This window comes from Scyliorhinus torazame, chromosome 18, assembly GCF_047496885.1.
Source record: "Scyliorhinus torazame isolate Kashiwa2021f chromosome 18, sScyTor2.1, whole genome shotgun sequence".
Taxonomy (NCBI): domain Eukaryota; kingdom Metazoa; phylum Chordata; class Chondrichthyes; order Carcharhiniformes; family Scyliorhinidae; genus Scyliorhinus; species Scyliorhinus torazame.
Genome location: NC_092724.1, coordinates 85090096 through 85114956, shown reverse-complemented (window position 1 = coordinate 85114956; position 24861 = coordinate 85090096). Strand labels below are relative to the sequence as shown.

At 47.9% G+C, this 24861-nt stretch overlaps 1 protein-coding gene across 1 annotated transcript in view; it reads left to right on the top strand.

The window, feature by feature from the left end:
- LOC140395340 (proton channel OTOP3-like) overlaps positions 1 to 24861 on the top strand; it is a 128789-nt gene that overhangs the window by 25460 nt on the left and 78468 nt on the right. Inside the window, exons 2-3 of the mRNA XM_072482980.1 lie at positions 458 to 594; positions 10422 to 10480. Coding sequence (XP_072339081.1) covers positions 458 to 594; positions 10422 to 10480 — 196 coding nt within the window. The remainder of the gene's footprint in view (positions 1 to 457; positions 595 to 10421; positions 10481 to 24861) is intronic.

Here is a 24861-nt window from a genome sequence, read left to right as displayed (position 1 = left end):
TGAGCTACAGCAAGGGTGGAGTGGGGAATATTACCAAAGTGGAAGTAGGCAGTCTTAGTCATGGTGAGGTGAGTGAACAGGACTTACTGTGGGTTAGGATACAGGAAGCAAATTGACATAAAAGATACCGCAGCATCATTCCAAGAACAGCAGAGTTCTCCCCAGTGACCTAGCATCAACATCACTAAAACATATTAACTGGGCATGATCACGATGCTGCTTTTGGGAACTAGCTGTTTGCAAATTAGCTGCTATGTTTCCTACTGTGGCGATATTTCCAAAATACTTAATTGGCGTAAATCTCTTTGGAATACCCCGAGCGTGTGAAAGTTGCATCACAAAGAAAGGTTCTTCCAAATAGAAAATTCCTGTTGGGGCTTCACTGATGTAGCCACGATTAAAGTATGTCTGGTTACTCTTCCTGCCAGCATCAGTTATGTTCTTGCTCTGATTTCAGGGGCAGTGTTGTTGTTTGGAGTCTGTAGTATTGTGCTGGATATTTTCAAGACCGGATACTTCCTTCAGAAGAGCGGCGATGCCAGATCGGTGAATGTTTTTTATCCCATTGTGGAAGCTATCTTCGTCAGTGTACAGGTGAGCGTCTTCTCAGTTTAACTGGGTGTGAGAGAATTTCGCTACTGCTTACAGCTCACAGCAGAACCTCCCTGTGATATATTAACTATGCAGAGTCAAATCATTTTCTCATTTGTCAAACAATAGTTTTGTAATCGGATACATACATTTTAATAAGGCAACTGGGAGATGACTTTTTAATAAGCAAAATGTATTATTTAGTGATTGCACAGAAGATAGGAGCAGGAGGCCTTTTGGCCCTTCAAGCCTGCTCTGCCATTCATCACGACCATGGCTGATCATCCAACTCAATAGCCTAATCCTGCTTTCTCCTCATAGCCTTTGATCCCATTCTCCCCAAGTGCTATATCCAGCTGCCTCTTGAATATATTCAAAGTTTTAGCATCAACCACTTCCTGTGGTAATGTATCCCACAGGCTCACCACTCTGTGAAGAAACGTTTCCTTATCTCTGTCCGAAATGGTTTACCCTGAATCCTCAGACTGTGACCCCTGGTTCTGGACACACCCATCATTGGTACCATCTTCCCTGCATCTACCCTGTCTAGTCTTGTTAGAATTTTATAAGTCTCTATGAGATCCCCCCTCATTCTTCTGACTCCAGCGAGAACAATCCTAACCTAGTCAATCGCTCCTCAAATGACAGTCCAGTCATCCCTGGAATCAGTCTGGTAAACCTTCGCTGCACTCCCTCGAGAGCAATAACATTCTTCCTCAAAAAAAGAGACCAAAACTGCACCCAATGCTCCAAGTGTGGCCTCACCAAGGCACTGTATAATTGCAGCAACACATCCCTGCTTCTATACTCGAAACCTCTTGCAATGAAGGCCAACATACCATTAGCCTTCTTTACCGCCTGCTGCACCTGCATGCTGACCTTCAGCGAATGGTGCACAAGGACATCCAGGTCCCGCTGCACACTTCCCTCACCAATTTACAACCATTCAGGTAGTAATCTGGCTTCCTGTTTTTGCTTCCAAAATGAATAACCTCACACTTATCCAAATTATACTTCATCTGCCATTGGTTTGCCCACTCGCCCAACCTGTCCAAATCTTGCTGCAGGATCCCTGCATCCTCGTCACAATTCACCCTCCCACCTAATTTGGTATAGAACATAGAACATAGAAAATACAGCACAGAACAGGCCCTTCGGCTCATGATGCTGTGCCGAACCTTTGTCCCAGATTAATCATAGATTATCATTGAATTTACAGTGCAGAAGGAGGCCATTCGGCCCTTTGAGTCTGCACCGGCTCTTGGAAAGAGCACCCTACCCAAACTCAACACCTCCACCCAACACCAAGGGCAATTTTGGACACTAACGGCAATTTATCATGGCCAATCCACCTAACCTGCACATCTTTGGACTGTGGGAGGAAACCGGAGCACCCGGAGGAAACCCACGCAGACACGGGGAGGATGTGCAGACTCCCCACAGACAGTGACCCAAGCCAGAATCGAACCTGGGACCCTGGAGCTCTGAAGCAATTGTGCTATCCACAATGCTACCGTGCTGCCCTTAAGAACAAATAAATCTACACTATATCATTTTACCGTAATCCATGTACCTATCCAATAGCTGCTTGAAGGTCCCTAATGTTTCCGACTCAACTACTTCCACAGGCAGTGCATTCCATGCCCCCACTACTCTCTGGGTAAAGAACCTACCTCTGATATCCCTCCTATATCTGCCAGCTTTCACCTTAAATTTATGTCCCCTTGTAATGGTTTGTTCCACCCGGGGAAAAAGTCTTTGACTGTCTACTCTATCTATTCCCCTGATCATCTTATAAACCTCTATCAAGTCGCCCCTCATCCTTCTCCGTTCTATTGAGAAAAGGCCTAGCACCCTCAGCCTTTCCTCGTAAGACCTACTCTCCATTCCAGGCAACATCCTGGTAAATCTTCTTTGCACCTTTTCCAAAGCTTCCACATCCTTCCTAAAATGAGGCGACCAGAACTGTACACAGTACTCCAAATGTGGCTTTACCAAAGTTTTGTACAGCTGCATCATCACCTCACGGCTCTTAAATTCAATCCCTCTGTTAATGAACGCTAGCACACCATAGGCCTTCTTCACAGCTCTATCCACTTGAGTGGCAACTTTCAAAGATGTATGAGCATAGACCCCAAGATCTCTCTGCTCCTCCACATTGCCAAGAACTCTACCGTTAACCCTGTATTCCGCATTCATATCATCTGCAAACTTTGATATGTTACATTTTGTTCCCTCATCCAAATCATTAATATATATTGTGAATAGCTGGGGTCCCAGCACCGATCCGTTTGGTACCCCACTGCCTGCCAATTTGAAAAGGACCCATTAATCCCTACTCTTTGTTTCCTCTCTGCCAACCAGTTTTCTGTCCACCTCAATACACTTCCCCCAATCCCATGCACTTTATTTTGCACAATAATCTCTTATGCGGGACTTTGTCAAACGCCTTCTGAAAGTCCAAATATACCACATCGACTGGCTCCCCCTTGTCGACTGTACTGATTACCTCTTCAAAGATTTCCAACAGATTTGTCAAGCATGATTTCCCCTTCATAAATCCATGCTGACTCTGACTGATCCTGCCACCACTTTCTAAATGTTCTGCTATAAAGTCCTGGATAATGGATTCAAGCATTTTCCCCACTACCGATTTTAGGCTTACTGGTCTATAATTCCCTGCTTTCTCTCTACTTCCCTTTTTGAATTTCGGAGTGACGTGAGCTACCTTCCAATCTGCAGGGACAGTTCCAGAGTCTATAGAATCCCGGAAGATGACCACCAATGCATCCATTCTTTCCAGAGTCACCGCCTTAAGCACTCTGAGATGCAGATTCTCAGGCCACCTTCAATCCCATCAGTTTTCCCAGCACCATTTCTCTACTAATGTTGATCTCCCTCAGTTCTTCCCTCTCACTAAACCTTTCATTCTCCAACATTTCTGGGATCTGATTTGTGTCCTCATTTGTGAAGACAGAACCAAAGTATGTATTCAATTGCTCAGCCATTTCTTTGTCCCTTATTATGCATGCCCCTGTTTCTGTCTGTAGTGGGCCTACATTTCTCTTTACCAATCTCTTTCTCTTCACATATCTGTAGAAACTCTTAGTGTCAGTCTTTATGTTTCCTGCAAGCTTCCTTTCGTACTATACTTTTTCCTTCTTAATCAATCCCTTCGTCCTTCTTTGCTGAATTCTAAACTGCTCCCAATCCTCAGACCCATTATTTTTCTTGGCCAATCTGTATGCTTCCTCCTTGTATCGGATACTATTTCTAATTTCCTTTGTAAGCCATGGATTGGCCCTCTTACCCTCTTTGCTTTTGTGCCAGACAGGAATGAACAGTTGCTGTTGTTCCTTGAGTGTTTGCCATTGTCTATCCACTGTCATCCCTTTAAGTAACTCTCCCCAATCTATCAAGGCCAACTCACGCCTCATATCCTCATAGTTCCCTTTATTAAGATTCAGCACCCTAGTCTCCGAATCAACTACTTCACTCTCCATCTTGATAAAAAATTCTAGCATGTTATGGTCGCTCATCCCCAAGGGGTCTCATACAGCCAGATTGGCAATGATTCCCTTCTCAATGCACAGTCCCCAGTCTAAGATAGCCTGCTCTCTAGTTGGTTCCTCCAGATATTGGTCGAGAAAACCATCCCGTATACTCTCCAGGAATTCCTCCTCTACGGCATTGTGGCTAATTTGATTTGCCCAATCTATGTGAAGATTAAAATCACCCATGATCACCGATATTCCCTTATTACATGCATCTTTAATTTCTTGTTTAATGCCATTCTCAACCTTACAAGTGCAGTTTGGGGGTCTATATACGACACCCACTAATGTTTTCTGTCCCTTGGTATTTCTCAACTCTACCCATACAGATTCCACATTGTCAGAGCTAATATCCTTTCTCACTATTGTGTTAATTTCCTCTTTAACCAGCACTGCCACGCCACCTTTTCTTTTATGCCTGTCCTACCTAAATACTGAGAACCCTGGGACATTCATTTCCCATCCCTGTTCACCCTGCAGCCATGTCTCCGTAATCATACCCATTTATATCTATCTGCGCGATTAATTCATCCACCTTCTTGCAAATGCTCCGTGCATTAAGGCACAGAGCCTTTAAATTTATCTTTTTCACAACGATCGGGGGGGGGTTTGGCGTGGAAGACCCGCAGGCACTGAGACCCCTCGTCTCCCCCAGCCCAGGGGCAAACCCAACAATGGTATAGTGGCATTGTCACTGGACTAACAAACCAGAGACCCAGAGTAATGCTCTGGGGTCCCAGGTTCAAATTCCACCTCTGCAGATGGTGAAATTTGAATTCAATTAAATATCTGCAATTAAAAGTTTAATGATGACCACAAAACCATTGGTCATAAAAACCCTCTGGTTCACTAATGTCCTTCAGGGAGAAAATCAGCCCTCCTTACCTGGTCTGGCCTACATGTAATGTAGTTGACTCTTTAGTGCCCACTCAAGGGATGGGCAATAAATGCCGGCCCAGCCTGTGATGCCCACGTCCCATGAACGAATAACCCCCCCCACACTGAGCCCACCCCCACCTAAGCACTGGGCCCCCGGTGCCCTCGGGCTGACCGCCCAATCTCTAAGATGGCTACTCACCTTCTTAGTAGTGGTTCCCCCATGTGTCTGTTGTCCTTCTTTTAGCTGGTAGAAGTTGTGGGTTTTCAAGGTGCTGTTAAAGAAAATGAAAACCGCTTATTGTCACAAGTAGGCTTCAAATGACGTTACTGTGAAAAGCCCCTAGTCGCCACATTCCGGCGCCTGTTCGGGGAGGCTGTTACGGGAATTGAACCGTGCTGCTGGCCTGCGTTGGTCTGCTTTCAAAGCCAGCGATTTAGCCCAGTGTGCTAAACAGCCCCGAGGAAGCTTGGTGAGTTGCTGTAGCGTATTTTATACATGGTACACACTGCTGTCACTGTGCCTCAGTGTTGGGATGTTCAAAGTGGTGGATGGGGTGGCGATGAATCAGGCAGCTTTGTCTGGCATTAGATAGGTTGGTGTTCGGTTTAATGGATTGATTTGATTAGCTGGTGTGATTCATTTAAGGAATTGATATATGTATCGTATTATATAACTGTTGCAGTAATTTGTTTTAAAATCCTGGCTTAACATACAGGCCAATGAGGTGTCTGCTAGGGCTGTAATTAAAGTGTTGGATAATCATTCATTGTAACCATGTACTTGTTTAGCTAAATGGGGTTAATAGAATATTTTGTATTTTGGAAGGCTCCCTGGGGTGTAGATAATTAAAGAAATTGTTTTTAGACTTAGGTAAGCCGGTCATGGGACATCTGAGTGGGATAGAGATGAGGCAAAGCCAGGTCTGTAGCAAGCATTTAGGCCATAGGATCTTTTAGTCTGACAAAGGCAGAAGAATCTGCAGGCTGTTCCTATTGGGGTCTCTCTCTCGCCCTCTCCAAGAAATCTATACAAAAGTACCCCTATGTTTACAAACTTTATTTACCAATGGCTTTTGACCTGCGGTTTTGCTTAATTGGAGATAGAGAAAGTATAAGTTAGTAGAAGTAAATAGAATTTACAGCGCAGAAGGAGGGCCTTTGGTCCATTGAGCCTATACCACCCCCTGAAAGAACACCTTACCTAAGCCCACACCTCCACCATATCCCTGCAAACCAACAACCCCACCAAACAATTTAGCGTGACCAATCCATCTAAACCATCTTTGGACTGTGGGAGGAAACCGAAGCACCTGGAGGAAACCCACGCAGACACGGGGAGAACATGCAGGCTCCGCAGACAGTACCCAAGCCGGGAATCGAACCCGGGTCCTTGGCGCTTTGAAGCAACTGTGTTAACCACTGTGCTACCGTGCCGATTTGTAGTTACTATTTCCTTTTATTTTAAGAATTGTTTAATTATTAATGGAAAAGCCATTTTCTGTGATGTTAATGTGTTTAATTCTGTGTTAATAATAAGTTTATTTTAATATAAAAGTTACATTGGTCAGTGGAATCACCCCTGGGATGAAGTATCCTTTCCTCAGTTTACAAATTGGGGAGTCAGATTGGGATCATAACAGTATTTACATTGCTGAAACGGGTCATTCAGGCCAACTAACCCATTCCACTATTGATATTCCATACACACCTCCTCCAGCATCATCTGACCCCATTAATAAATCCTTCCATTCCTTCCTCCCTTATGTACTTACCTAATTTCCCTTTAAACGCTTCTTGTCTCAACTACTCCCTGTGGTAGAGACGATTATTAGTAACTATATTCTATTCATGGCTCCCAGTTCTGATCGCTCCCACAAATAGAAAAAACCTCTCTACCTCACTAAACCCATCTTCATTTTAAAGACCTCTATCAGGTCACCTCTCAGTCTTCCCTTTCTTTATGTGAAGAGCTGCAGGCTGTTCAATCTATTTTGCTGACTATAACCTCGCAGTTCTGCCGGGATTCTATCCCACGGCCTCTATATCCATTTTTGGATTGGATTGGATTGGATTGGATTTGTTTATTGTCACGTGTACCGAGGTACAGTGAAAAGTATTTTTCTGCGAGCAGCTCAACAGATCATTAAGTACATGAGAAGAAAAGGGAATAAAAGAAAATACATAATGGGGCAACACAACATATACAATGTAACTACATAAGCACTGGCATCGGATGAAGCATACAGGGTGTAGTGTTAATGAAATCAGTCCATAAGAGGGTCATTTAGGAGTCTGGTGACAGTGGGGAAGAAGCTGTTTTTGAGTCTGTTCGTGCGTGTTTTCAGACTTCTGTATCTCCTGCCCGATGGAAGAAGTTGGAAGAGTGAGTAAGCCAGGTGGGAGGGATCTTTGATTATACTGCCCGCTTTCCCCAGACAGCGGGAGGTGTAGATGGAGTCAATGGATGGGAGGCAGGTTCGTGTGATGGACTGGGCGGTGTTCACGACTCTGAAGTTTCTTGCGGTCCTGGGCCGAGCAGTTGCCATACCAGGCTGTGATGCAGCCTGATAGGATGCTTTCTATGGTGCATCTGTAAAGGTTGGTAAGAGTCAATGTGGACATGCCGAATTTCCTTAGTTTCCTGAGGAAGTATAGGCGCTGTTGTGCTTTCTTGGTGGTAGCGTCGACGTGGGTGGACCAGGACAGATTTTTGGAGATGTGCACCCCTAGGAATTTTAAACTGCTAACCATCTCCACCTTGTTGATGCTGACAGGGGTGTGTACAGTACTTTGCTTCCTGAAGTCAATGACCAGCTCTTTAGTTTTGCTGGCATTGAGGGAGAGATTGTTGTCGCTACACCACTCCACTAGGTTCTCTATCTCCCTCCTGTATTCGGACTCATCGTTATTCGAGATCCGGCCCACTATGGTCGTATCGTCAGCAAACTTGTAGATGGAGTTGGAACCAAGTTTTGCCACGCAGTCGTGTGTGTACAGGGAGTAGAGTAGGGGGCTAAGTACGCAGCCGGTGTTGAGGACTATTGTGGAGGAGGTGTTGTTGTTCATTCTTACTGATTGTGGTCTGTTGGTCGGAAAATCGAGGATCCAGTTGCAGAGTGGGGAGCCAAGTCCTAGGTTTTGGAGCTTTGATATGAGCTTGGTTGGGATTATGGTGTTGAAGGCGGAGCTGTCGTCAATAAATAGGAGTCTAATGTAGGAGTCCTTGTTTTCGAGATGCTCTATGGTTGAGTGTAGGGCCAGGGAAATGGTGTCTGATGTGGACCGGTTGCAGCGGTATGCGAATTGCAGTGGATCAAGGCGTTCTGAGAGTATGGAGGTGATGCGCTTCATGATCAACCTCTCGAAGCACTTCATTACGACTGAAGTCAGGGCCACTGGTCGATAGTCATTGAGGCACGTTGCCTGGTTCTTCTTTGGTACAATGCAAGGACCAGAATCCTTCGCAGTATTCCCAAACGTCACCTAATCAAGGTCCTGGCTGGACATAACTTCGCTGCTTTTCAAATCTATCCCTCTAGAAATTAACCTCAGTGGTTTTATAAGCCTGTCTTGCTGCTTTTAGAGATATGCACATCTGTAGCCCCAAGTTCCTCGGTGCCTCTACCACATTTAGACACTTATTTTATAAGCAATCTCTAACCTCCTTATTCCACCTACCAAAATATTCTGCCTCACATTTATCAATACGGAAGTTGATTAGCCAATTACATGCCTGCCGTGTTATTCACCCTGGGGTAACACGGACTGCAACACGATGCAGATAAACGATAAAGCACACACCAAACGTAGGCATTGGTTCAATAAGATTTATTGAACTTCAGTAACAAAGCACACAGCTGCCTGTGGGTTGACTCTCTACTCCTCTAAGTAAACTATCACTAACTATCTAGACCAGGCTAGTTCTGGTCCACGTGTAGAAGGTGTTGAATGATTTGTACACCCTGTCACTACAGTTGTCATCAGTGGAAAGAGGCAGAGTGCTGATGCCTTGTGTGTTTTATAGTTGGAAGCCCCCCCTTGGTGTTCTGACTGGTGATTGGTCGTGTTCTGTTCTGTATGTTGATTGGCTCACCTGGGTGTCTGTCACTGCCTGCTTTTACCTCATGATGTGCATGGGTGCATTTTATGACAATGCCCATTCTGCAAATGTATCTATGTCTACCTTGATTTTGGCCTGTTCCTCCCTCTCTATTCACTCTCTCCAACGTGGGGTCAGCTGCAAATCTTGACATTGGGACCTGGCAGTTACCACAGCGACCTCAGCCAATCTCCATATGTACCCATTCCAGCGGGAGGTCAGGGATAGGAATCAGGACTGGGACACATTGTCCTGCTGTATTTTAAACTGGAACACTGGTGACAACAGCAGCAACCCTCAACAGCTGAGTGAATGGAACCCAGCAGAGTGATATTGTCAAATCACAAGAAGGAAGTAGAGGTCACGGGCGCGATTCAGCGACCCTGTTGCGCAACGGGTGAATCCCGCCAGACCCCAAACCGGGCTCCGCGCCTGGCACCAGGCAAATCACCAGTCGACAGGATCGCTTCAACCAGCGCAATCTGGATCTTGCCTTTATTGGGCAAATCCACATCTGCATATTTAAATGAGCCTAATGCTGCACCTGGGAGACTTTGCCAGGGCGTCGCTTAGTACTGGTCCACACCTCGGCCGGTCTCGCAGGATATTAGAGACTCCCAGGTAGTCGGGGATTGGGCAGAGTGGTACTCTGGCACTGCCAGCCTAGCAGTGCCAGAATGCCAGGGGCACTGCCAGCTGCTCGGTGCCATGTTGGCACTGCCAGGGGTCTGGCTTTGGGGGAACCTTGCCAATTGGAGGGGGGAGTGCGATATGGTGGTTCCCAGCAGCCTCAACAAGTTTTTTTTTGGGGGGGAAGCCAAAACGCAGGGGAGGTGGGGGGGGAGAAACAGTCAGAGTTGTCAATCAAAATGGTGCCCAATCTGCGAAGGGCCGTTCCTGTTTGCGAGGTCAGCTCGAGATCAGCTCGCCAGCAGCGAATCTCGGAGAGCGGCCTCAGTGGGGAGGCCCTGAGGCAAAAAAACCCCGGAAACTGCCATTGAATGGCGGGTTAATTCTCGGAGTTGCAGCCGCCAAGAATCACCCTGTCAAACATGCCCAAAAGCTGCATTAGTTTTAAGCCCGCTGAATCACGCCCCACATTTTCCAGGGTAGTCACAAGAAGACTGGATTTATCTCCGTCTCTACTCTCATCCAATCAATCCTTGCATTTCCTTATTTTAGGTTACAGAGAGACGAGGGAGAATATCAGTAACTGAGAAGGAATGTAGCTGCTTAGTTAAAAACTACAACTGAAGCTTTATAGAGAATAATTTCTGTTTATCTTGTATATTTTTCAGACCTACTTCTTGTGGTTTCATTCTAAAGATTGCACCCACATACGCCGTAATATCGCCAGGTAGGAAGTGCTCATTAATTTCTATGATTAATATTTCAGATGAGAAATCTGAATCCCCAATGGACTAGAACACCGCTCTTTCCTTCCAGAGATCCAGAGGAATGTGATGGTGGGCCCTTCTCTCAGACTATAAAGGTCTCATGTAAAATGGTCTTGTGCAGATTTGGCCAGTTACAATAGAGTACAGCTTGTTATTAATTGACATTTAATTTTTTTAAAGAATATTTCTATTCAAATTTTCAATATTTTAAGATTTTTCCAAAGAATAAACACAAACCCAACACAAACCCCTCCTCCCCCCACCCCTTGATAGCAAACAGATCCACAAAAGTGTAAAATAAATAAACCCCATCTCTTGTGGAATCCCTCATCTGCCCCTCTGAGCAAATTTCAGCTTCTCCAAGTATAGGAACTCCATTAGATCCCCAAGCCATGCCGTGGCACAGGTGGGGAGAAGCTGATCTCCACCACAATAGGACCCACTTGCGAGCCATCAATGAGGCGAAGGCTAAGACATCTGCCCCCGCACCCGTCTGCACTCTGACCGGTCTGGCACCCGGACTACGACCTCCGGGGACCAGGCTCCAAATCTACATGTGGAATTGACACGGAATTAACAACCTCATTCCGAGAGGTCACTGAATGGTTGGAGTGATGTACCGCTAAGTTCTCAAGAGCTGAATTCCCTCTCCTCAGCACCTACTTGCTACTGGAAATATTTCATCGGTCACCCAGCATTGTCCCTTTCTTCCTCGAACTAAGCCCCTCTTGGGTAGCCAAAGTGAAAGGGATTAAAGTTAATGGTCAGTAAAGCATGAGCAATTTTCCCATTAAAACATCCGCTTGACCAAGTCCCAAGAAATGAGGCTTCAAACTAGGATCATCCAATTAGACAATTCATTCTACATCCCCAAGCCTAAGAATAACCCATTAGGACAGGTAACAAAAAGTTTGATAAAAGAAAGGGCTGCCTTATTGAATTCTTTTAAATTATGAAAGGTTTCAATAGAGAGAATGTTCCCTCTTGTAGGGAAAAGCACAATCTGTGGTCACCAATAGACGATAATACGCTACCCCAAAAAGCTCTGAGACTGTGGAACTCAATGTGGAAGTCACAGGCTCCCACAGTCGCTCAGAGTAAACTGGGTTATATACTTTATATACTCTTGCAATGATTCTTTAATTCTTCCCCAATTGAGGACAGCTGTGCTTAATTACCAACGACATCCATTGCAAAACAAATTCAATATTAAGGGAAGGCATTTGGGTATCTGTTATAACCTGCCTACTTACGATTGGCTGGGGACTAATGACTATCCCACAATCCTGTGGGAGTATGAACTTCCCCAATGAGGGGGACGGAGAAACTCCTAGTATAAATAAGCTGGCCAGTTCAGGAACCAGGAGGAAGGAGAAGGTAGCAAGGGAAGTTACTGCCACTGTTATGTGTATATTGTTATAGTAAATAAATGTTATTATTTTGTATCCTTAAAACTCGTGCTGGATTCTTCGTGGCCCTTACAAAACTGGCGACGAAGGTAAAAGTGAATAGCTGTCTACACTGCTGAAGCCACCTCCCTGGGATTTTTGTTGGATACAGGTTGGAAGTTGTTTTCTATTATACCATGCCTCTGTACGGACGTTTGGATGTTTTTGATGCTGCGCTGGAAAGCTGGAACCAATACACACAACGGATGTGTTACTATTTCCGAGCAAACAATATCACTGAAAACGAGCGCCAGGTGGTCACATTGCTCACCGCCTGCGGCCCACATACGTGATTAGGAGCCTTATGTACTCAGCTGCGCCGGACACCAAAACGTTTGACGAACTTGTGAATATAGTGGGGCAACACTTTAACCCAACCCCGTCAATGATAGTCCAGCGTTACCGGTTTAATACCGCTGAGAGGACCCCTGGAGAATCCCTTGCCGATTTTTTTATCCAGGCTACGCGGGATTGCGGAATACTGTGACTATGGTGAGACCTTGTCAGAAATGTTACGCGACTGTTTGGTTTGCGGTATTAACAATGCAGCAACCCAGAGAAAGTTGTTAGCGGAGCCAACATTGACTTTTCAACAGGCAATACAAATAGTCTTGTCCCGAGAGAGCGCAGAGCGAGGAGTACAGGAGCTACAGGGGAAGTGCATGCCTTGGGGCGCAACCCTTTCCGCCCAAAAACGTCCCCCCGCACTCCTGCGGTACCTTGGGCGAGGCAACGTCCGGACCGACGCCAGTGGCCATCGGACATTCCTCCCCGAAGGGAGCCTTCTCCAGAGCCAATGGATGAGGAGCCATGTTCGTGTCAGACTTGTAAGCGCCGATCCCGTCGCGGACGGCGGTCCTGGGGACGCCAGAGGCGCCGTCGTTCCGACCGAAACTGGGACCAGCCCAGGGGCCGTAACTGGGACCAGCCCAGAGGCCGTACCTTCCATGTGGATGAACCTGCAGCGACCACTCCTGAGGACGTGGAGACGGAGGACGACTGCCTGCAGCTGCATTGTGTGGCAGCTCCCCGTGTGGCCCCCATTAAGGTGACAGTACGGGTCAATGGCCACCCGCTGGAGATGGAGTTGGATACTGGCGCAGCGGTCTCCGTGATCGCCCAGAGGACATTCGACCACATCAAGCAGGGTATACAGACCCTTACATTAACTGACTCACAGGCCAGGTTGGCCACCTACACGGGGGAACCACTGGACATTGCAGGAACTACAATGACCCCTCTTGTCTATGGACGCCAGGAGGGGCGTTTCCCACTTATCGTAGTGCGTGGCAATGGGCCCAGCCTGTTGGGTCGGGACTGGTTGCGCCATTTGCGGTTGCAATGGCAGCACATCCTCCAAACAGTTTCTGGAGGGTTGACTGAGGTGCTAGGACGATACCCAGAGGTATTCCAGCCCGGTTTGGGGAAAATAAAAGGGGCCGTAGCCCGTATCCAAGTTGAACCAGGAGCCACGCCGCGCTATTTCCGGGCGCGCCCAGTGCCTTACGCCTTGCTCGAGAAGGTAGAAGGGGAGCTCACTCGTTTGGAGAGTTTGGGTATTATCAGGCCCGTCCGTTTTGCTGACTGGGCAGCACCAATTGTACCAGTAATGAAGCCAGATGCCACAGTTCGCTTGTGTGGCGACTATAAACTTACAGTGAATACAGTTTCCCGACTCGACCGATATCCAATGCCTCGCATAGAGGATCTCTACGCGAAACTTGCAGGTGGACTCTCATTCACAAAATTAGATATGAGTCACGCCTACCTGCAGTTGGAGCTGGACCCTGTCTCCCGACCATATGTAACAATTAATACGCACCGGGGCCTATATGAATATACACGGTTGCCCTTTGGAGTATCCTCTGCCTGCGCAATTTTTCAACGTGTTATGGAGGGCATTTTGAGAGGTTTACCATGTGTGGCTGTCTACCTAGATGACGTGTTGATTACAGGGACGTCGGAGCAAGAGCATTTGGAAAATCTGGAGGCTGTCCTTAGACGCCTTTCGGAGGATGGAGTCCGTTTACGTCGCACAAAGTGCGTATTTCAGGCAAAGGAAATAGTCTACCTAGGTTATCGGGTGGACCGCGAGGGTCTGCACCCCGTCGCAGAGGTGCGTGCAATTCAACATGCCCCCACCCCGACTGACACTTCGCATCTTCGTTCTTTTCTCGGTCTCGTAAACTATTACGGGAAGTTATTCCCCAATCTGGCAACTACGCTGGCCCCTTTGCACCTGCTGCTAAAGAAAAATCACACCTGGGTTTGGGGTCAGCCGCAAGAAACCGCTTTCCGGCGGGTAAAACTACAATTGTCGTCGTCTGGGTTACTAACCCACTATGATCCGGGAAAGCCTTTGCTCGTCACATGTGATGCATCCCCGTATGGTATTGGGGCCGTCCTGTCCCACAAGATGGAGAACGGGGCCAAGCGACCGATAGCTTTCGCCTCCCGCACATTGACTGCAGCGGAGAAAAAGTACGCGCAGATCGAGAAGGAGGGCTTGGCAGTGGTTTTCGCGGTGAAACGCTTCCACCAGTATGTGTACGGACGCATTTCACTATCGTGACTGATCATAAGCCCCTACTGGGACTCTTCAGAGAGGATAAGCCAATACCGCCCATTGCTTCTGCACGGATCCAGCGCTGGGCTTTGTTGCTTGCTGCATATGAATATTCTCTGGAGCACAAACCAGGTACGCAGATAGCAAATGCCGACGCACTGAGCCGATTGCCTTTATCGACCGGCCCCATGTCAACCCCACGACCGGTGAGGTGGTTGCAACCCTAAATTTTATGGACACCTTGCCTGTCACGGCATCACAGATCCGTGAGTGGACCCAGACGGAGCCAGTCCTGTCAAAGGTTCGGCACATAGTCCTGTATGGTGGGCAGCATAGACAGCTCCCAGGCGAGTTGCGGGCATTTTCCTCCAAGCTGTCAGAGTTCAGCGTGCAAGACGGCATCCTCTTGTGGGGGACGCGCGTGATTGTCCCGGAAAAAGGCCAGGAGCTGATATTATCAGACTTGCACAATGGGCATCCGGGCGTGACCAAGATGAAAATGTTGGCCCGGAGTTATGTCTGGTGGCCAGGCCTCGACACCGACATTGAGAAGGTGGCCCAAAACTGCTCCATTTGCCAGGAGCATCAGAAGCTTCCGCCGGCCGCGCCCCTACATCACTGGGAATGGCCAGGACGGCCTTGGGCACGCTTGCATGCAGATTTCGCAGGCCCTTTTCAGGGATCCATGTTCCTTCTACTAATTGACGCCCAGTCCAAATGGCTGGAGGTGCATAAGATGCAGGGAACAACGTCCTGCGCAACAATTGAAAAGATGCGTTTATCGTTTAGTACGCATGGCCTCCCCGAGGTGCTGGTCACGGATAATGGCACTCCATTCACGAGTGAGGAGTTTGCTAGGCTTACAAAGATGAACGGCACTGCCCCTTACCACCCGGCTTCAAATGGGTTGGCAGAGCGTGCAGTGCAGACATTCAAAAGAGGACTAAAGAAGCAGTCTTCCGGATCAATGGACACGAGGCTGGCTCTCTTTTTGTTTACGTGCAGGACCACCCCCTATGCAGTGACTGGGGTAGCTCCCGCAGAACTCCTAATGGGCCGGAGACTCCGCACCCGCCTTAGTATGGTTTTCCCGGACATTGGCGCAAAAGTACGCCGCACACAGGAACGGCAGGGACAGGGATTGTCTCGGCATCGTCCGATTTGGCAGTTTGCGCCCGGTGACCCAGTATTCGTGCGGAATTTTGCTGGTGGTGCCCAATGGGTTCCTGGTGTAATCTTTCGCCAGACGGGCCCTATATCTTACCAAGTGCAAGCTCAGGGTCGTCTCCAGCGAAAACATGTAGACCGCGTCCGGTCCAGAAGATTATCCCCTCAAAAGATTCCCCGCCCCCGGAGCTCATTTCAACAGCCGCAAAGACCAGAGACAAGGGAAGGTAGTCCTCAAAATCTTCCACTGGTGCCTCACTCTAAGCCCACGCAGGTCGTTACGGGACCAAATGGAGATAGAGACGCTGACATGACGGAGGCAGCAGACTCTGACTCCGAGATGGAGACACAGGATGCATCAGAGGGGGAATCCTCGGGTCCACGGGCCGTGGATGCACAACCGCACCGTTCATCACGGAAGCGCCGGTCTCCGTCTCGTTACACGCCGCCTGATCCAGCGCCGCGTGCAAATGGTGTCCGGCCTGCGGCAAAACTAGTCCGACGCCTTCATTCGCCAGGGTCTTCGGTGGATTCCTTGGACTTTGGGGGGGAGGGGTGTTATAACCTGCCTACTTACGATTAGCTGGGGACTAGTGACTATCCCACAATCCCATGGGAGTATGAACTTCCCCAATGAGGGGGGCGGAGAAACTCCTAGTATAAATAAGCTGGCCAGTTCAGGAACCAGCAGGAAGTAGAAGGTAGCAAGGGAAGTTACTGCTACTGTTATGTATATATTGTTATAGTAAATAAATGTTATTATTTTGTATCCTTAAAACTCGTGCTGGATTCTTCGTGGCCCTTACAAAAGTATTGTATTGTCACTGGACCTATTAATCCAGAGACTCTGGGGACCTAGGTTCGAATCTCACCAGGGCAGACAGTAAAATTTGAAAGCAATAATATTATGGAATTAAAAATGACCATGAAACCATTCTCCTTCAACATCAATTCTCATGATCACAGGGAGTGGTTGAAGCAAACAGCAAAGGTGCATTTAAGGGAAGCAAGACAAGGAGGAGGGAATAGAAGGTTAGGATGATGAATATAATTGAGAAAGGGTGGCAGGAGGCTCAAAGGGAACATCAATTCCAGCATTCACAGGTAGCCTGCTTCTGTGCTGTAACTTAAAGAGAATTGGAGAGGCAGAGAGATGTAAGGAGGCAAATTCCAGAGCTTAAGATTTATATAATAAAAGACATGACCACAACTGCTAGGGCAAAGAAAGTCAGGGATGCACAAGAAGCCAGAGTTAAAGGAGCAAAAACATGTTGGATGAGATTACAGGGATATTGAGGGAAATGGTAAGCTTGACCTCTTCAGACACTTCCCGGGTACAGTATAACAGCCTCACACTCAACAAGAACAATATCGAATTGGACAGAACAAGCAAACATGATCTCAATCACCAATCAAATAGATTGTTAAATGTTAACATGGACTCGGCTTCAATCACTACCTTTCCTAGGGTATACTACAACCTCACCATCCTCTGTGTTTTAAGGTTCTGTCGTGTTAGGTACACTAGTCTAACACTGGTTGCAACTGGATGTAGCTTCGATCAGAAAGATACTCCAGACCTTAAAGTTAGTTCAGTCAGGTTTATTGAACTAATAGCACAGTTCTCTGAGTTCGACTCTCTGCTAACTTAAGTGTGGTTACTCTGTCTGACTGAACCAGACTAGCTCTTAGCCACGTGGTGGAGGTGTGAGATTGTAACAACACCCTTGGCTGACTCTCGAGATGTTCATCAGTGGAAAGAGGCAGAGTGTGAGTGCCTCGTGTCTTTTATAGTCAGATCCCACCCCTGAGTGTCCTGCCTGCTTATTGGTCGTGTCCTGTTCTCTGTGTCCATTAGCTGCTTGTCTGTCTATCATTATGTGTGTGTCCACATATCATGACATCTCCCCTTTTTTTTTATGTTTGGATGACATATGTGAATGTATTTACAAGAATAGGCCAATATTAACATATATGCATGCAGTGGATGTGAACATATGTACATGTGAAAACAGCTGTCTAATGCGAGAACACAGAACATAGCAAACAGAACAAATGTTCATACGTCCAGTCTCTGTGGCTTGCGTCTGATCCTGGTCGATCGCCGGAGAGGTGGTGGTGGGGACGACAGCGCCTTGATGGGCGGGATTGAAGCCTGACTGGTGGCCTCGTGAGTTGAGGTATCAGGAGGTGGCAAAACAACAGAAGGAAACGGAGACGAATGTGGTTGCGGGCAGGCAACTTTGCGCAGTGCCCGTCTGTTTCGTCACACAACAGAACCATCAGCCAGACGCACAACATACGAGCGGGGGGCAGCCTGGTGAACAACGACAGCTGAAGCAGGCCAGCCACCATCCGGTATCTTGACCCGAACAGTGTCTGCCGGGGATAACACGGGCAAATCGGTAGCATGAGCATCATAGCCCTGTTTTTGCTGGCCTCGGCGTTGCTGCACCTTCTGCGGCACCGGGAGGTGATCCAGGTTGGGCACGTGCATGGCTGGAAGTGTCGTTCGCAGGTCCCTGTTCATCAGGAGTTGAGCCGGTGACATGCCAGAGGACAGTGGTGTCACCCTGCACGCAAGCAGCGCAAGGTGAATGTCAGACGTAGAATCTGCGGCCTTGCAGATGAGCTGCTTTACTATGTGCATCCCTTTCTCAACTTTTCCGTTTGACTGCGGATAGTGTGGGCTGGAAGTGACGTGTTTGAACTGATACGACTGGGCAAACAGAGACCATTCATGGCTGCTGAAACATGGGCCATTGTCAGTCATGACCGTGAGTGGGATACCATGCCTGGAGAACGTCTCCATACAGGCCTTGATGACGGTCCGAGATGTAAGGTCTGAGAGCTTCACGTCTTCAGGGTAATTGGAGAAATAGTCAATAATCAACACGCAGTCATGACCATTTGCATGAAAGAGGTCGATGCCAACCTTGGACCACGGAGAGGTTTCGATTTCATGCTGCTGAAGGGCCTCCTTGCTCTGCGCTGGCTGGAAGCGTTGACAGGTCGCACAGTTAAGGACCATGTTTGCGATGTCCTGGCTGATCCGGGCCAGTAGACAGCCTGCCTGGCTCTGCGTCTGCACTTTTCCACACCCAGGTGGCCCTCATGGATTTGACTGAGCACCAAGCTCTGGAGACTGTGCGGAATTACAATCCGGTCCAGTTTGAGGAGGATACCATCAACCACCGTCAGGTCGTCCCTTACATTGAAAAATTGAGGCCACTGCCCTTTTTGCCAGCCATTGGCTAGGTGTTGCATAACACGCTGCAAGAGGGGATCCTTGGCTGTCTCCTCATGGATACGAATCACCTTCTCATCAGATGCCAGGAGGGTGCTAGCACACAGCTGCGGCTATGACTCAACCTGTGACTCAATTTGCCAGATGACGTTCAGTGGTTCACTAGGCACGGTGATGGAGCGGGACAGTGTATCGGCAATGATGAGCTCCTTGCCAGGCGTGTAGACCAGGTCAAAGTCGTACCTTCTGAGTTTGAGGAGGATGCGCTGCAACCGAGGCGTCATGTCATTAAGGTCCTTGTGGATAATGTGGACCAGAGGCCTGTGATCCGTCTCGACTGTGAATGTCGGCAGGCCGTAGACATAGTCGTGAAACTTGAGCAGGCCCAGGCATTCCTTCTCGATTTGTGCATATTTTTGTTCGGTGGGCGTCATTGCCCTTGATGCGTAGGCAACCGGTGCCCAGGATGAAGTGTCATCGCGTTGCAGCAGGACTGCATCAATGCCATCTGGCTTGCATCTGTCGAAATTTTCGTTTCCCTGTCTGGGTCGGAAAATGCCAATACGGGTGCAGTGGTGAGCTTGGCTTTCAGCTCCAACCACGCTGCCTGATTGGCCGCCATCCACTCAAAGGCAGTGGAGTTCTTCACTGGGTTTCGCAGGGCCGTGGTGTGTGAGGCCATGTTTGGGATGAACTTGCCCAGAAAATTGACAATGCCCAGGAAGCGCAATACCGCTTTCTTGTCTTCTGGGACCTTCATGGCTGCGACGGCCTTGACCTTGTCTGTGTCCCGCGGGGCACACGCCCTGCTGAGAGATCTGGTCTCCTAGGAACTTGAGTGTCGACATGCCAAAGCGACATTTGAACCAGCTTCAGGTCATTGGCGTGGACACGGCGGAATATCTGCTGGAGACGGGAAACATGCTCCTCAGAGGTTGTGGACCAGATGATGACGTCGTCCCCGTACACACGAACCCCTTCGATGTGCTCCATCATCTGCTCCATGATGTGATGAAATATTTCCGATGCCGAGACGATGCTGAACGGCATACGGTTATAGCAGTACCTGCCAAATGGCGTGTTGAAGGTGCAGAGCCTTCTGCTGGACTCATCCAGCTGGATTTGCCAGAATCCATGTGACGCATCTAACTTCGTGAAAAACCATGCATGTGCCATCTCACTGGTGAGTTCCTCCCGCTTTGGGATGGGGTAGTGTTCACGCATTATATTCTGGTTGAGATCCTTGGGATCAATGCAGATGCGCAGGTCTCCAGAGGGTTTTTAACCACCACCATCGAGCTGACCCAGTCAGTCGGTTCGGTTACCCTGGAAATGATCCCCTGCGGCTGCAGCTCCTTGAGCTGTTTCTTCAGGCGCTCCTTCAGCAGAGCCGGGACCCGGCGTGGTGCATGGACTTGGCATCAGGTTGCAGTAGGATCTTGTACCGATATGGCAAAGTGCCCACCCCGTCAAACACATCTGGATACTGAGCGAGGATGTCGTCAATGCCAGCTTGAAGATCCACGTTGGAGGATGCCGTTGAATAAACCTGCTGCACCAGGTTTAGCTTTTTGCAGGCATGCGCGCCCAGTAGGGATGCCCTGTCCGGCTTGACAATTTCAAACCTTAGCCATGCATGGGTACTCCGGTTGGAGATGAGTAGATGGCAGGATCCCAGTGCCGTGATGGCATTACCGTTATAGTCCAGGAGTTGGCAGGTTGCTGGAAGGACCTTGGGGGGCTTCTTGATGCGTTTGAAGTCTGCCTGTGAGAGGAGGTTGGCAGAAGCACCTGTGTCCAGCTTGAACTGGATGGAGCAGCGGTTGACCTGCATCACCGCACGCCATTCGTCCTCCGAATCCACAGCGAGGATGGACTGAATGCGAGATGAGTTAGGTGTGGCATGTTCACGTGTGGTAATGATGCCCACTCGGTAGGCGGACTCCAGGCACTCTTCCTCTGGATCCGTTGTATTGCCAGGATCAGAATCCTGTAATCGTCGTTGCACATTCTGGACACACCGTCGTCGGATTCCCGTACCAGCCCCCCCGAACAGGCGCCGGAATGTGGCGACTAGGGGCTTTTCACAGTAACTTCATTTGAAGCCTGCTTGTGACAATAAGCGATTTTCATTTTCTTTCATTTCATTTCATTTGGGAGAGCTGACCTCTGACTGGTGGTGCAGACCTGCACAAGGCTGCATGGTGCCCAGGCTTCCCGCAGTTTAAACATCGCCTGCCTCTTGCAGGGCAGTGTCCCTTTAAGTGGGCGTTGCCACAGTTCGGGCACGTCATGACGTCGGCGTACGTCGTCGCACATGCGTAGTGCGGTCGACAGACATCTGCACCTGTGCAGTATGGGTGTCGGCCGCTTCGTTATCCCGTTCGCATCGCGCATGCGTGGGGCTCCGGGAAAAACGCGCGAGATGGCCGCTGTCTTCAATGCTGAGGTGCTGCATCCGGGAGATGGCCTGCACACTCACTGCCTCGTGGGTGGCAAGTTTCTCATTTTCAGCCGATTTGTATTGGGAATACCGATTTTTTTTTTCCATGCTCATACACTGTACACGGTTTAATCGCGACTGGCAGGGTCATATGCTTGATTTTTAAGAGCTGCTCTCTCAGAGGATCAGAGTGAACTCCAAACACGATTTGGTCTCTGATCATGGAGTCAGCAATATCACCAAAGTTGCAGGACACGCTAGCAGGCGGAGGCGAGTTAAGAAGGCATTGAAAGATTCATCTTTGCCTTGAAGGCGTTGTTTGAATATGTAGCACTCAAAGATTTCATTGGTGTCCATTTCATAGTGACTATTGAACTGGTCCAGGATGGTCTGAAACGTTGTCTTGTCCTGGCCTTCGGTGAAGTTAAACGAGTTGAAGAGTTCGATGGCTTGATCACCCGCTGTTGAGAGGAAAAGCGCGATCTTTCTTGCATCAGACGCACCCGCGAGGTCTGAGGCTTCGATGTACAGCAGAAACTTTTTCTTGAATGTCCGCCAGTTGACACTGAGATTGCCGGAGGTCCTGAGCTGGTGAGGAGCCTGAATCTTCTCCATGGTGCCGGGATACATTTGCTGGTCGTCACGGAACGGACTGAACTAAGCCACCTTAAATTAGTAGTCTCCTGGTATCATGCCGTGTTAGGTACACTGGTCTAACACTGGCTGCAACTGGGTGCAGCTTAGATCAGAAAGATACTCCAGACCTTAAAGTTAGTTCAGTCAGGTTTATTGAACTAATAGCACAGTTCTCTGAGTTCGACTCTCTGCTAACTTAAGTGTGGTTACTCTGTCTGACTGAACCAGACTAGTTCTTAGCCACGTGGTGGAGGTGTGAGATTGTAACAACACCCTTGACTGACTCGCGAGATGTTCATCAGTGGAAAGAGGCGGAGTGTGAGTGCCTCGTGTCTTTTATAGTCAGATCCCACCCCTGAGTGTCCTGCCTGCTTATTGGTCATGTCCTGTTCTCTGTGTCCATTAGCTGCTTGTCTGTATATCATTATGTGTGTGTCTGAATATCATGACAGGTTCAACTTGTTCTCCATTCGAAATCTGTTGAGTTTAATCTTAGACCCACCTGTTCTCCTTTTGAACCCTTCAATCACTGAAAATAGCCTCTTTCTATCTGACTCCATTACTATTCACACATCTGTCTCACCAAGGGGAACGCTTCAGAATTCAATTAGATTACCATCCCTGTTGTGTCTTTATAACAGTCCAAAAGAAATAGATTGCTGATGCATATGGTTGAAAGCAACATAAACAGAGGTTTATTAAATAGGTCTTCCCTGTATAAGGGTTGTTACTAGACGAAGGGAAAAGGTCCACAAAGTAGCTGATGATGTCACAAAGTCACGTGACTCGGTTCTTAAAGAGACATTACACAACTACAATAGCCCACATATATAATTTCCCTTCCTCTTTATTTCTAAAGTCTAACACAACTAATAACTAATATTTCAAATCATTTACATATACACACAAGTTCAGGCATCAAATTATTACACTATAACAACTATAATATAAATGGAGGAACAGATTGGACGGTAGATCTTGGAAAGGTGCAGAAGTAACAGAGTTGTTGTCATGGGTGACTTCAACTTCCCTAAGATTGACTGGAACCTCCTGAGTACAAATCGTTTAAGAACATAAGAACTAGGAGCAGGAGTAGGCCATCTGGCCCCTCGAGCCTGCTCCACCATTCAATGAGATCATGGCTGATCTTTTGTGGACTCAGCTCCACTTTCCGGCCCGAACACCATAACCCTTAATCCCTTTATTCTTCAAAAAACTATCTATCTTTATCTTAAAAACATTTAATGAATGAGCCTCTACTGCTTCACTGGGCAAGGAATTCCATAGATCCACAACCCTTTGGGTGAAGAAGTTCCTCCTAAACTCAGTCCTAAATCTACTTCCCCTTATTTTGAGGCTATGTCCCCCAGTTCTGCTTTCACCCGCCAGTGGAAACAACCTGCCCGCATCTATCCTATCTATTCCCTTCATAATCTTATATGTTTCTATAAGATCCCCCCTCATCCTTCCTTCTAAATTCCAACGAGTACAGTCCCAGTCTACTCAACCTCTCCTCGTAATCCAACCCCTTCAGCTCTGGGATTAACCTAGTGAATCTCCTCTGCACACCCTCCAGTACCAGTACGTCCTTTCTCAAGTAAGGAGACCAAAACTGAACACAATACTCCAGGTGTGGCCTCACTAACACCTTATACAATTGCAGCAGAACCTCCCTAGTCTTAAACTCCATCCCTCTAGCAATGAAGGACAAAATTCCATTTGCCTTCTTAATCACCTGTTGCACCTGAAAACCACACTTTTTGCGACTCATGCACTAGCACACCCAGGTCTCTCTGCACAGCAGCATGTTTTAATATTTTATCATTTAAATAATAATCCCTTTTGCTGTTATTCCTACCAAAATGGATAACCTCACATTTGTCAACATTGTATTCCATCTGCCAGACCCTAGCCCATTCACTTTGCCTGTCCAAATCCCTCTGCAGACTTTCAGTATCCTCTGCACTTGTTGCTTTACCACTTATCTTAGTGTCGTCTGCAAACTTGGACACATTGTCCTTGGTCCCCAACTCCAAATCATCTATGTAAATTGTGAACAGTTGTGGGCCCAACACTGATCCCTGAGGGACACCACTAGCTACTGATTGCCAACCAGAGAAACACCCATTAATCCCCATTCTTTGCTTTCTATTAATTAACCAATCCTCTATCCATGCTACTACTTTCCCCTTAATGCCTTGCATCTTTATCTTATGCAACAACCTTTTGTGTGGCACCTTGTCAAAGGCTTTCTGGAAATCCAGATATACCACATCCATTGGCTCCCCGTTATCTACCGCACTGTTAATGTCCTCAAAAAATTCCACTAAATTAGTTAGGCACGACCTGCCCTTTATGAACCCATGCTGTGTCTGTCCAATGGGACAATTTCCATCCAGATGCCTCGCTATTTCTTCCTTGATGATAGATTCCAGCATCTTCCCTACTACCGAAGTTAAGCTCACTGGCCTATAATTACCCGCTTTCTGCCTACCTCCTTTTTTAAACAGTGGTGTCACGTTTGCTAATTTCCAATCCGCCGGGACCACCCCAGAGTCTAGTGAATTTTGGTAAATTATCACTAGTGCATTTGCAATTTCCCTAGCCATCTCTTTTAGGTGGAACAGATTTTTGTAGGTGTATCCGGGAAGGATTCCTGACCCAAATGTAGATAGGCCAACTAAGGTGGAGGCCATATTGGATTTGGTGCTTGGCAACGAACCAGGGCAAGTGGGGTCGGAGAATCGCCGGGGGCTGGCGTGAATCCCGCCCCCGCCGGTTGCCGAATTCTCCGGCACCGGATATTCGGCGGGGGCGAGAATCGCGCCGCGCCG